The sequence below is a fragment of the Delphinapterus leucas genome, chromosome 21 (assembly GCF_059928025.1).
Source record: "Delphinapterus leucas isolate spDelLeu-1000000601 "Yukka" chromosome 21, BTC_Dleu_Yukka2, whole genome shotgun sequence".
NCBI lineage: Eukaryota > Metazoa > Chordata > Mammalia > Artiodactyla > Monodontidae > Delphinapterus > Delphinapterus leucas.
In genome coordinates this window covers 23,112,416-23,126,498 of record NC_143149.1, presented here as the reverse complement: position 1 = coordinate 23,126,498, position 14,083 = coordinate 23,112,416, and the positions used below count along the sequence as shown (strand labels likewise).

Sequence of the window (14,083 nt, the reverse complement as noted above, 5' to 3'; positions counted from 1 at the left end):
AAATATATAGTAAAACGTGCAGTCATAAAAAAAATTCTGAAAATTTAAGAACAAGTACAACCTTGACTTTTGACGGTCAGTAGTCTTTTTATGTCAACAAAACCTTCTATGGCTATTTTTCTAAAAGGTCAGTAAAAATTCTACTCCCCCAGATTACCAATCCTTTTACTCCAGCTCAAAATCATACAGCTTCAGTGTAGTATTTATTATTATGTTTTCACTTTTATTTTGGAAGTGAAACTTCTGCAAGACTAACCTTATAACTAACGTCATCCTTGCTTTATATCACATTGTTAAAATGGATAATGCACTTCAGCAACTGAAGTGTGTTGTATATTTTCATTTCAAAAACACCCACAAACTAGAATAGGTATTTAAAATCTTTATTGTTTCATCATCAAAAGTTCTCTTTCCATAGAAGAATGGCAATGCAGGATCAGTGCACATTCTATGGAAAATTCAGACCTCAAGTAACTAGCCTGGAAATCAGAGACAGCACTATGTCAAGCTAGTTTGCAAGGCCAAAGACACAATGCTGCCAGTGCGATTAGTATACAGAAGAAATACGCAGCTCTCAGAAAAAGAGTCTATGGCCAAGTAAATGAAACAGTAGCAGTGCACTGCACTGACATTCTAGAACAGAAAATGGATGGGGGAAGACCAGAGAATGTACTTTTGGCAAAAAAAAAAAAAAAAAGAAAAAAGAAAAAAAATTGAGTAGATCACAGGCACTGAGTTCCCAACTGTATCACCAGCTGCCTAATCCACGTGTGGCTGCCCCTCCTCCGTCTTTACGCCTACCACACCCTAACACTGCAAGCTGCTTTCAGCCTGTGTGTAAATGCGACAGCCACACGCACGCATTTTTATTCTGCTTCCCATCTCATGGCTCAAAGTAACAACTTGAGTTGGGCGATAAAGCCCGTGGCCTTGAGGCATCTTTAGTAAAAAGCTGAACAAACTCACAATTTGTTCCCATTTTTTGGAGAAATCAACTTTATAAAACAAGACAGTTGTCATGATTACTCCATTTTCGTCTGAAGGCAGAACAGATTTTATGTAAGTATACTGAATAAACATATAAACAAATGTCCTTAACAAAATACTGTCAGACCAACTTGAACATTTTCAAAACTAGCTCCTGAAAACAAGTACTGATAATCGTGAGATGGAATGACCACTACAATTTGATCACACCTGGTTACTGGGGATGTTTTGGTCAGCTTTGTGTCTGAAGCTGCTATACAGCTGGATTTGGCTACTTCGCATTAATTCACACAATCAAGGCCATTTTTAAAAGGTAACAGCAAATCTATGACGGTGAAATAAAAATCAAAGCAGTTGAGAGGTATACAGGAAACCTGCCTTAAATATTTAAAAATTACATATGATATAACCTTGGGGATAAGAACTACAATTACCGTGGTCTAAATCTCGAGTTGTTAATACATGAATTATGAGCATAACGAACAAGTCACTTGTTAATCACATCAAGGCCTTGCGGGGCTGGGGCACTCTGAATGTATGGTGGAGCGATCACTCTCCAGATGTGTTAAAACCTCTAGTTTAACGTGTTATTAAACCATATTGGAAAAGTTATTTTACTTAATATATACAATGTATAAAATAAGTTATAAGGAGGAGGCAGGAAAAGGTTTTCTAGTATGTAGGATGCAAACATACACTTTCCCGTATCAGTAGTAGTTCTGTGTGTGTCCCTTTACCCATGTAAAACATGAAAGTCTGAAAGAAGATTAAAAATTTCACTTATAAATAGAAACAGGATTCAAAAAAATGGAATTTCAACATCGTTTCTTCCCACAATGCAACTCACTCTAATTGTAACATAAATAAAAACCATATCTCAAAAATCTGCTTTTACACTCTTACCTTTAACAATAAGTTCTTCTAACAATTGAGAATAAAAGCACTCCTTTGTAGCAATTCCATAAAATAATTTTCAGTTCACAAAACACCTGCTTTCCAGCAAAACCAGCAATCCTTATGGAGGGCGTGGCATTAATACTTGGCCCCTCTGAGGTATAAATGCAGCTATATTTGCACTGAGTATATCGTCTATTAGGTATGCTAATAGTCTGCATGTTTGCATAAAATTGGGAGTGATGTCATCCTGACTGATTGAAAAACTTATCTTTATAACTTTGTGTAGTAATGGAGGTTAAATAATTTTAAGGAAAAAAAAGTACTTTAGCCCAGTAATAGCCAGCAGAACTCTAGTTCCTAACCAATGCAAATGGTTATTAGATTTAAAAAATATTTAACGTTGCATACTGGTTAAAAAAAAAACTGAACAGGGAAAACACATAAATATTTAAATTCAGCAGGACACCACAAAAAGCATACTAGAGATAAGTGTGAAATCAGTCAAGCTTTTCCAAAGGAGAAAATCCTTTTAATCCTTCAGCAAGTCTCTGTGAAAATAGTATGCTTACAATACAAGAGAGAAGGAGCGCCTAGAACACCCCCAAGAGGCTCGCTCCACTGCTCGGCATCACTGCCCCACCTCCTGTGTGCACGGACGGCTGAGAAATGACAAGAAGTCCATCTGACAAGAGTTCAGTAATCCCTTTCACCACTGCTGCCAGCTGAAGTCATCATTGCTGCCAAAGACCAAGAAAAAGCCCAGGATAGTTGCAAAGATGACAGTGTTTCCGGTGAGGACAAGTGCACAAGCTCCCCACTCGATCTACAGAAGAAGACAGAAACGCTCAGTTAACAGACATGAAAAACAATAATGAAACGAAAAGTGAATCAAGGCTCTAGTTGCAGCCAATCACGATCCAAAACAAATACAACTTGTAATAATAACTTTGACGCTGCTGAACATGTAATGCTGTTCTTATGTATCGCTGGTTCCTTTAAAGAGACAGAAAGTCATGGAAGATGGTAATTATTCAAAAGCAAGCCTAACTTCCAGGCCATGAGGAGGCAGCACACAATTCTACAATTTTCTGTTTACAAAGAAGTTTGCTCCAACTCTTCAATAGTGAACCTAAAAATTTTATCTAGAGAGCAGATTAAATTTAAAATATCAGAGATGCAAACACACTCGTGCACATTGTTTTCAAGAGGTGGGGAGTCATCACCCTCTCCATGTGGAAGGGCAGCCAGGCCGTCTTCTCTGCCATCTCCACCCGCCCAGAGATGCAGGAGTGAATCTGACTGGTGAGTCTGGGAAGCCTCTTCTACTCTTTGGTACTTTCCCACCTGCAGAGAACACGGATCTCCTCGGGTCTTCCATGTTTAAGCTATACAGGGCAGGCCTGTGGTTGTTCAGCACTGGCCGAGTCCATGTGCCCAATTCTGACAGTGAAGTACTGGCAAGCCAACTGTCGCTGCCAATGCTCTCCAGTATTTCCACCAGTTAACAACAACAAAAGTAAGATTTTTATCTCTTATCCTCTAGGCCCCTATGTCTCTCGTCTTTTTCATGTCATTTAACAAAAACTTTTTTCCTGAGAAAAACTGAACATAATCTAATGTAAAACCATTAGTAGAAGAATGCTTTCACTTACCAGGTGTGCTCTGGCAAATACAATAGGGAGTCCAAAAGCTGAGACCACGATGCCTGTTGTAAGAAATATGGCCAGTTCCTTACAGGCATTACTCATAGCATCCGTATCATCCACTAATCTTCTTGCTATGCAGTATGGAATAGGTGAAAGGATGTAAAAAAACAGAACAAAGAGAGGCCAGTATTGGCTAGAAAAAGAAAAATAAGTTAATGTAGTTTTTGCTATCTTTGTCATTTTCCTCACACAAGATCCACTCTTTTTAAAAATAAGGACCGAAGCATATTGCAAGGTACAAAATACAACACAGTTTAAAAATAAGCTATAACCTGAACACTGAAAAGAGGGACATTTAGAGTCACAGTATTCCTAAAGTTATGATACAATGATTAAATATTTCTCAAATTAAAAGAAAACACTTTATGAATTTTAACAGTTGGAATCAAAGCCCAAAATTAAAAATATATTTTTTTTTCATTTTAGGTTATAAATAAAAAGGGATTATTGAAAAATGGAATTATTAACAGTAATTTTTAAAATTCAAGATTCATGCCCTTGACTTCTAACATCCTGCCTTAGCATGAAGCTGAAACACTCCCAAACTTTCCATAGGTCACTAGGAACTCCCAAAATACTGAAATCAAAATACAGAAAATGAACTGACAGTAATATTGAAAACTTTCAGTCAGAATATGAACTTTATCACAATAAAAATAGATGGCTTTTAGTCTACAGTCTAGCTATTGTATTGTGCCAATGTCATTTCCTGTCTGTGATCATATAAAACAGTTGTGTAAGATATTAACACTGGGAGAAGATGTGTGAAGGGTATAAGGGACTTCTCTGTACTACTTTTGCAACTTCTTGATAGCCCATCGTCATTTCAAAATAAAAAGTTAAAAAGAAACAGATGGCTTTTAAAACTGCCATAAAATAAAACACACATCATAATGGAGATTTGCTTGTACTCAGACACTTATGATAAGCAAAGATTTATCTATATGTTTTTCCTAAAAGATCTTTTCCTAAATATTCTGAGAAAAAAAAATTACAAATGGACATAAGTTTAAGGGAAAAAATGTGCAAAAATTATAAAAGCACAGAAAGTGAAAAACCAAGGCTGTCTGTGTCTTCCCCACTCCTACTGATCTGGGTCCTTCCATATCCCCATATAGATAAACTTTAAAGATATGAATGAATCACTGCACTTTTAAATTTAACAATATATCTTTTTTGTTTGCTTTTGTTTTTTTTTTTTTTTTTTTTTTGCGGTACGCGGGCCTCTCACTGCTGTGGCCTCTCCCGTTGCGGAGCACAGGCTCCGGACGCGCAGGCTCAGCGGCCATGGCTCAGGGGCCCAGCTGCTCCGCAGCATGTGGGATCTTCCTGGACCGGGGCACGAACCCGTGTCCCCTGCATCGGCAGGCGGACTCTCAACCACTGCGCCACCAGGGAAGCCCTTAACGATATATCTTATTTTACATATTAGCAATCCAGCTCTTATTCTTTTTAAGACTGCCTAGTATTTTCATTGATGGATGTACTATAATTTATCATTTTTCTTTTGACAGACCTTTAGGATGCTTCCAGTTTTTTTTTTGTTGCTGTTGTTATTATAAACAAGGCTGCCATGAACATCCATACTCTCCCCCGACTACACATATCTTTGCAAACATCTGTAAGTGGATTTCTATGAGTAATTCTAAGAAGTGGAAAGGCTAGTTCAGAGAATATATACATTTTGAGAGCTACTGGCAAGCTGGCCTCCCAGAGGACTTGCACCTATTTAAACTTCCACCCAGAGTACATAACAGTGCTTGTTTGCCATATCTTTTATCTTTGCCAATGGATTTCATTTAATTTTGAGTGAGGGTGAGTATATGTTCTTAGTAGCAATCTGCAGTTCTTTTTTCATATTTGTAGTTCATTTTTCTATTGCATTGTCTGTATTTTTTTTTTGATTAAAAAAATTTTATTTATTTTGTTTATTTATTTATTTATTTCCCTTTTTTTTTTTTTGCGGTACACGAGCCTCTCACTGCTGTGGCCTCTCCCGTTGTGGAGCACAGGCTCAGCGGCCATGGCTCATGGGCCCAGCCGCTCCGCGGCATGTGGGATCTTCCCGGACTGGGGCACAAACCCATGTCCCCTGCATCGGCAGGCAGACTCTCAACCACTGCGCCACCAGGGAAGCCCTTGTTTATTTATTTTTGGCTGTGTTGGGTCTTCGTTGTTGCGTGCGGGCTTTCTGTAGTTATGGTGAGCGGGGGCTACTCTTCATTGAGGTGCGCAGGCTTCTCACTGCGGTGCCTTCTCTTGCTGCGGAGCACGGGCTCTAGGTGTGCAGGCTTCAGTAGTTGTGGTACGCAGGTTCAGCATTTGTGGCTCGCAGGCTCTAGAGTGCAGGCTCAGTAGTTGTGGTGCATGGGCTTAGTTGGCCCGCGGCATGTGGGATCTTCCCAGACCAGGGCTCAAATCTGTGGCCCCGGCATTGGCAGGCGGATTTTTAACCACTGCACCACCAGGGAAGCCCTGTATTTTTCTTACTAATTTATCCTATTAATTAAAAAAAATTCTCTCTGTCCTAAGGAAAGTAATTGTCAAAAGTCATTTACATGACTTCTTTTGTCAGTTGCTCTTGACTCTGCTTACAGGCTTTTGTTTGTTTTTGCTCAAAAGACATTTTACATTTTCTTGCATTTAATTTAATCAATTGGTTCTCAAAATTAAGCAGTAGTGCTGGGCTACTGTGTTGCTATTCTGCCATTAAAGACTTAGCGGTAGTCAAGGAGAGCCAATGTCTTTTTTGCACACTGCTGTCCTAAAATCTTTTCAAACACCTTTTAAGTGAAGACTTAAAGTTTGTCCTTGGTAAACGACCATTTCTCAGGATTACTTTTATTGTAGTAAAAAAATTTTTTTTTAATTTTAAAAGTAGAAAAATTTTACACTTAAACACTCAAAAAGACAAAAATTTTACATACTTGTATATTGGAAGGGCACATCCAAGCATCAAAAACATCAGCCCAATTGCTCCTCCAAAGGACAAACTAATCAAAGCTGCAAAGTAAATAATAAAAAGACAAATAGAAATAGTAATTAAATTAAATTAACACTATTTGTATTAATATTACTATTAGCAGTCTGAACATTACCTGTGATCCCAGAGGCAAAAAGCAAAGAAAACACACCAAAAAAAGCAAATGTATTAGTGAATCATCTTCAAAAGCTGAAGTTATCTGGTTTCAGAATAAGTCTTTTGTGGCATCTTCAAAGCAAAATACAGTGATACTGATATTCAAAGCCCTGACCTATCGCCAGCACGTCACCACATTCCCAAATTACTGGTTCCATGTCAAATGAGCATCCCAGTCTGCGAGATCAATGCTCCTCCAGGCATTAGTATGATACTCACTCCTCAGATCATTACAGTTTTGAAAAGTGGTATGTGGAGAAACTCCGCAGTCAACTTTACTGGACTTCAGAAGCCTCATCTATGGGAAACCCTCTCCTGAGCAGTTCCTACTTCCTGCACACACACCCCCAACAGGCACAGGTGAAAAGTGTCCGTGGATATCTGTAGTCAGTAATCTCAGTCAATTAATTCTGCTACAGAAATTTAAATCGTTTGCAAAACAATAGCTGGGTTTCTTTCCCTAAGTTCCTACACATTAGAAAATCTGCAGGATAACAGGTACAGTCCTTTGGTGGTATCACTGTTTTAAGACATTACCACAAGCAACAGATGCATTCTATAGCTGAAATATAGTTTCTGAAGTCACACACACACACTTATACAAAGCATTATGTTTTATAAAGTGTTTTCACGTAGATAAGTGAGTAGAAACAACTTCCTTGAATATACATAGTTAACCAATGGCCTAGAATTAAGCAAAGAAACAAATGATCAATTTATTTTGAATTCTATACAACCTATATTTCTGCAACTACAGTGGCTAAGAGAATAACTTACTTTTTTTTTTAATGATGCAGTCCACTAACCTTAACAGAAACATTAAAATTCAAAAGAGCTGTCGAAAGTCTACAAATTACCAAGACAAAAATCCAACATATACAAACCAAAATTAACACAAGGGGTTAAATGCTGCTAAGAACTACTGATATACTTCTCTGAATTAAGATGGTCATAATCAAGGACACCCAATGACATGGGAGCCGGGCAGATTTAGTTTTCATTCAGATCAGTGATGTAGGTCATGTCAACCGTGAACACATTTGCTTAGTCCTTAATGCCATTAGATTTTCAGTTGCACAAAGAAAAAGACACATTTGCACTTTAATCTGCAGCAAAAGAGGAGCTTCACGTTTATAAGGGATGCCATGTAAGCAGTGAGGAAAATACCAAGTTCACCGTTTGCTTTGTTCAGTTCAAGACAGGGCCTCATAAGCTGACCCCACTTCCTTGCTCGGACACACATCACCCCAGGCTAGCACCCCTTGGTCTTGGCACTGCAGCTGTACCGGCCCCCTTTCCTCTCCTGGAAATCAGCTGGCTCCCTCACCCACAGGGCCTTTGCACATGCTATCCCTTCTACCTCAGACGCTGTTTCATTCACTTATTTCATTCAAGAAATGTCTACATAGAACCAAATACCTAACAGGTGCTGGGGACATGTTAATGAACAGGCAAGGCCATGTCACTCACGGAGCTTGAATTCTTGTCCCAGTCCTTGCCTCTTTCTGCCAAGCGAACTCCTACTTTTCCTTCAGGTCACAGCCCAGTTATGTCTTCCTCAGTGAAGTTTTTGCAAAGCCCCTGACTAGACCGATTCCCATTACGTTTATTTATTCACTTATTCCACAAATATCTACTGAGTGCCTACTGTGTGTCACACACTGTTCTTGACACTGGAGACAGCGCAATGTAAAGAAATCGAAGCTCTTGCTTTCATGCTTACATTCTGGTGGGAGAATAAAGCAATTTTTTAAAAAAGTAAGCAAATAAATGTCAAATGCTATGGGGAAAAAAATCAAGTAAGGGGGTGGGGGTGCTATTCTAGATACATCAGCTGGGAAGGCATCTCTGATGAGGAGACATGTAAGCAGAGATCTATATGAAATGAAGAAGTGAATCAATCTCGTGGCTATCTGGGGGGAACATTCCAGGCTGAGGGACGTGCACGTGCAGAGGTCCTCTTTGCTCTGGATGCCTCCCCTGTGCTCATTTATCACAGCTGCAATGTTATACTGATTTGTATGTGTCTTCCCTTGTAAGCTGTTCACACCACAAGAGCAGGGAAAGAGTTCTTCTGTTGCTGATGCTCAGGCCTCAGCTCTTAACACTCAATAATAAACATGTGTAGAATGAACGAAAGGGAGCAAAGAGAAGAGAGAGAGGGAGATGAAAAAAGAGAAGAGAGCCCAATGCAGCAGAGCAGAAACAGCCGTAACTGAGAGTCAGGAGGCACTGGGTCCCAGCTCCTACCAGCCACTTACTAGCTGACTAAGTCTTCTAAATATCAGTTCTTTCTTCTATAAAATAAGGGTTGGACTAGATCTAAAATGCAAATACTTCTCTGAACACTAAAGATACTTGTTATAAGACATGCTGAAGAAGTAAAACACCATCTCTGCTTTGTGAAATATAACTGCCAAACAGCTAAGTTCATCACTATAATAACACCTTATTTATTCAAAAGCCATTTATGCAGCATAGACCTTAGACTCCTAAAGGAAACAGAGACATAACAAAGATACCACAAAGCCCATACACTAAAGCTAACATCCTTTTTTTTTTTTTGCGGTATGCGGGCCTCTCACTGCTGTGGCCTCTCCCGTTGCGGAGCACAGGCTCCGGACGCGCAGGCTCAGCGGCCATGGCTCACGGGCCCAGCCGCTCCGCGGCATGTGGGATCTTCCCAGACCAGGGCTCAAACCTGTGTTCTGTGCATTGGCAGGCAGATTCTTAACCACTGTGCCACCAGGGAATTCCCTACTTACGTTCTTATCCTCAAAAAAGAGTCTAAAGTCTTTGGGTACACTCTTAAAAAGTTAATGAAGACGATTTCTTAAAAAAAAAACAACCCAAGGAACTGAAATAAGATTCAGGTATCAAAAAATAATTTTATGTGACATCTCACCTCCCAGTCACAACGGATAAGATAAATGCCAACGGGGTTAAATAAACTGCTCAGAAGTGTTCTCAAAAGTTGTAAAGTTTCTCCAGTCTTATGAAATCAGCAATTAGGCTGATTTACATACAAAACTCCTCATTTGTGTATAAATAGTCGTCCTAGATGACACATCAATGAGGCAAAATTTTATGCTGTAATTGAGTGATTTGACATCCAGAAGGCAAAACTTAGATGAGTCTGGTTTCTACTCCCAAAGCCTCCAGGCTGGGGATGGAACAGCCCGATTTATCTAAACTCTCAAAAGACTGGGTGCTAGTTCGTGATTACGAAGAGACTGCAGTAGGAGAAGGGACCAGTTCCCTAACCTGGGAGTTACCAGAAAAATCCAGTATATAACAAAGTAATAGGCAAATGGCTTAAGAAATAAGTCGTGGATTTAATCATAGCAGCATAAAGATAGGCCAACAGGAAGAAAATATCCTGAAACAATCATAGCAATCAGAAAATCTTACTGAAACCAAAAGTGTAAGTACAATCCTATCTGAGACACTCTGCTGATTAATATTCACCTAAGTCCACAATCACAAAGTTATTTTCTGGAGAGAGAGACTCCTGCATTTATTGACAGTAAAGAAATGGAGAAGAACTGAGAAACTGGCAACATCCTAAAAAAAAACCAGCATTCTACCGTAACTGCCTTTCACACAGGGATTTTAAAAGGTCTGTTAGAGTTCAAAAGGAGACTGGAAAGTAACTCAGCTGGTCAATTGACAAAGTTTTCTATAGGAAATGAAATGTCTTCAGACGTTACAAACAAATAAGAAACAGTAAAAATGTGACTCTGGGGAAGCAGCTCAGCAAAAGCTGTCCTTAAAGCAAATAAAAAACACTGTTATTGAAGTTCTTCACTTCCTGCTTGCCTGCCCCTTCTACAAAGCCTCAGGTCAGGAAATCAATGTAATTCGTTGTCAAGAATTAAGTTGAAAACGTTCGTAATGGTATTTGCTTCTAACCACGCTAACAAAACTACCAAACAGTTGGAAAGCATGCGACATCCCTTATTTCTAAAGGAAACTGACTAATAAACGAGTACTTTTCCATTGAGTTTTAATGAAAAACTCTTTTGCCTTAAAAAAAAAAAAACCAACTAAATAAAAACTTTGAAATGTGAAAACGCCTCAACGTGCAACTGTAGAGAGGGCAGGGGGAAGGAGCCCTTTGGGGTCGCTCACAGGGTCTATCCTGTCAGACCAACACCGCAAATCAAAATGCATCCGTTTTAGGAGCGTAAAGCTCTGAGTACGGGTCGTGAGCGTGTATGTGATCGCCGAGGTTTGGGAAAGAACCATCCCTAAGGCCTTCCAGGGCGTTCCTGGGGGACTCGGTTGGGCTCAGCGCCCGAAGACCGCACTCTTGCCTTTAAATGGGAAATAACACTGATTTACCGTAACTGGCATCTCTAGCGACCCTCTCAAAACCACCCTCTGCCCGCCTCGCTCTCGGACGCAAACTCCTGCAAAACATGTGTGATGGCCCGAGCGGCTGCGGGACTCCGAACACCCCGCGGGCCACTTCGTTCTCCGTACGGGGCGCGACGAGTGGGAGCGAGGCTGCCGAGCTCAGCAGAAAGTGGGGGCTGGCGGACAAGCCGCCGACCCCGCCGTCCTTTCCCCGAGGCCGCCGCGCCCACCTCGGCTCCGAGGGCGCAGGCCGGGAGTTGGGGTCGGGGGTCAGGGCTCTGCCGCCAGCGCAGCGGCCCCGCGGCGCGCGCCCGGCCCCGGGAGGCGGCGTGCGGGGCCTGCGTGGAACCCCTCCCCCGCTCTCGGGGCGGCCGCGCAGCCCTCTGGCCGCCCAGCGCCCCAGGCCCACCTTTGATGCCAGCCATGGCTGTGACGTCGCTCCTGCCTCCGGAACCCAAGGCGACGGCGGCGGCGGCGGCCGGGAGACCGGAGACGCGCGGCGGCAGCTAGACAACACCCGGAAGTGCGCTACGCAGCACTTCCGCCGGCGGCTCGCGCTCGCGCTGGGGCGCTGGGGGCGCGCCGGGCTGGGGGCCTTCGGGCTGACCCCTTCCTCCCCGGCTCTGCTCCCGTGGGATCGCCGACCTGTGAGGCTTCCCGGCCCCGCCCCGGTTCCCGGGCCGTGGAGACTCCAGCTCCCTTGTTCCCTGCAGTGTCCGGGAAACTCCATCCCGCAGACCCCAACGCGCATCCTGCAACCTCCCCATCCTTCGGGAAGGGAGCGCGAGTCGACGCGGTCCTTTGGGAGGCCTGGTGTGATGCCTTTGGGGGATCCTTTTGCGTCCTTCAAAGCGCACCCATTTCTTTCTCCTCCCTATCTTGTAATAATGGAGCAGTAAGGCCAGTTGGGTGGTCTGCACTAGGCTTCTCGCTTTACGACACAGAACTAGGGTCTGGTGAGACCCACCTCCAGAGGGAGGAGCGGCGGGACTCAGTAACAAGTGGATTTAATACAAATCCGAGCTCTTGGGAGTCTGTGAGTTTTGTTTTTTTTTTTTAGTAACAGGGCTAGGAAAGAAATAAGAGGTACAAATACATTTAGTTAAGTAATCCTACAAATTGATTGAACATTTACTGATATTATGTGTGGGGAACACTGAGGTGAGCAAAATCAGGTACGGTTTCTGTCCTCAAGGAACTTACTGTTTAGTGAGAGAGACACACACGAAAAAGCGTAACATTGCAACAATGATAATTGCAAAGAAAGTGGATAGATAGTCCTGTGACAGTCTTTGATTTAGATCAGTCAGGTGAGATTTCCTCGAGGGAGGGACAACAGCAGGATGAACAGGTGTGTAACTAGGAGAGAAAAGGGAAAAGCCATCATGGGGAAGGGACAGTGTTTACAGGGGTGGGGGAGGTGAAGATCACATTTAGGAAGCCTTTTGGGGCACAAGCCCTGGTGGCTGAGGGAAGTGCTAGTCCCCTAATTTCCTTTCTTTTTTAAAATTAATTTATTTTTGGCTGTGTTGCATCTTCGTTGAAGGCACTTATTATTTATCTGAACTATATTATTTGTTGGCTGTCTCTCCCACTAGAGTGTAAGTTTGTACAACGTTTTATGTTTGTTCACCACTGTCTAGAACTGTACATGGCAACTGATGGGATCTCAAATAACAGAAATTCTCTTTTTAAGGTAATTAGTGACCTCTACTTTTCAAAATCCAAAGGTCACTTTCAGGCTCAGCGGCCATGGCCCACGGGCCCAGCCACTCTGCGGCATGTGGGATCCTCCCGGACCGGGGCACGAACCCGCGTCCCGTACATCGGCAGGCGGACTCTCAACAACTGCGCCACCAGGGAAGCCCCCCAAAGGTCACTTTTTGATCCAAACTTTCAACAACAATGGACACTGGTGACCATTCTTTCTCTCAACTACCATACCACTGTTCTCCTGTTTGTTTCTTATACCTCATCAGAGATTTCTTTTCAGACTCTTTCTAGGAACTTCTGCTCAAGGTTCAAATGTTAGTGTTCTCTTAATTTGGTCCTGGGCCTCCGTCTTTGCTATATCTAAGTTCTCTCCCTATGAATTGTATCTCTTCCTGTGGCATTAAATACTGTCTTCTTTTTGATAGCATAACTACCAAGTTTACCTTGGCTTTGAAATTCAGACTTGTATATCCAAGTGTCTATTTGACATGTCTACCTGGATTCCTAAAAGTCACCTCAAACCTAACATGTGGAGACCAGAATTCTCTATTATCTTTATTCCAGTCCCACTCCAAGCCACCACTGTTATGCCTCCTCTTGTTCCACTCTTCCCCAAACTTACTTTGCTTCAGTTGCCCTGGCTTTGTTTGCCTCTCCCAACCCCTAAGTTTTGTTTTATTCATTGCTGTATCCCCAGTGCCTAGAACAGTGCCTGGCAGGTACTGTTAGGTGATAAATAGATAAAGGTGTTAATCAAATTAGTGAATGATGTTCCTCAAAACAGAAACTTAGGGCTTTTGCATCCACTGTTCCCCAGGCGGTGAAGGCTCTCCCCCGATCTTTGTATTTTCTCATCATTCAGGTCTCAAAGCTTCAAAATCACTTCCTCAGCAAGGCCTTCCCTGAAGTTGGTTCCTAGTCTCTACTGTATCACCCTGTTTTATTTTCATCAATGCACTTATCACTATTATCTTTGTTTATTAATTTATTATTTAATTTTGTTTATCTTAGTTCTCATCAGTGTAAGCTCCATGAGTACAGGGACCTTGTCTGCATACTCCAAGCTGAAAACAGCGCCAGACACATACTAGGCGTTCAACCTATATTTGTTGAATGAATGAATGAAGGAGAGAAATCCAGGACTGTCAGACCTCAAAGATAATGCCTATGCACTCTTAACTGTTTTCCCTGGCTGGTTCTTTATTTAGGTGGTAGTTTCTCCTCCGGATATCTTGTAAATTCCCACTGTCTCCACGTGGAAGGAAATATGTAAAGGTTCTGA

General features: G+C 41.9%; 1 protein-coding gene across 1 annotated transcript; it reads right to left on the bottom strand.

Annotated features, from left to right (window-relative positions):
* Nucleotides 1-369: 369 nt before the first annotated feature.
* Nucleotides 370-11,711, bottom strand: LEPROTL1 (leptin receptor overlapping transcript like 1). The gene is made up of 4 exons (XM_022571137.2): nucleotides 11,498-11,711; nucleotides 6,518-6,593; nucleotides 3,537-3,723; nucleotides 370-2,707 (listed from the first exon to the last, which is right to left on the bottom strand). The coding sequence occupies exons 1-4, from the start codon at nucleotides 11,511-11,513 to the stop codon at nucleotides 2,591-2,593; spliced, it is 396 nt and encodes a 131-aa protein (XP_022426845.1). The 5' UTR covers nucleotides 11,514-11,711; the 3' UTR covers nucleotides 370-2,590.
* Between the last annotated feature and the right edge of the window lie 2,372 nt (nucleotides 11,712-14,083).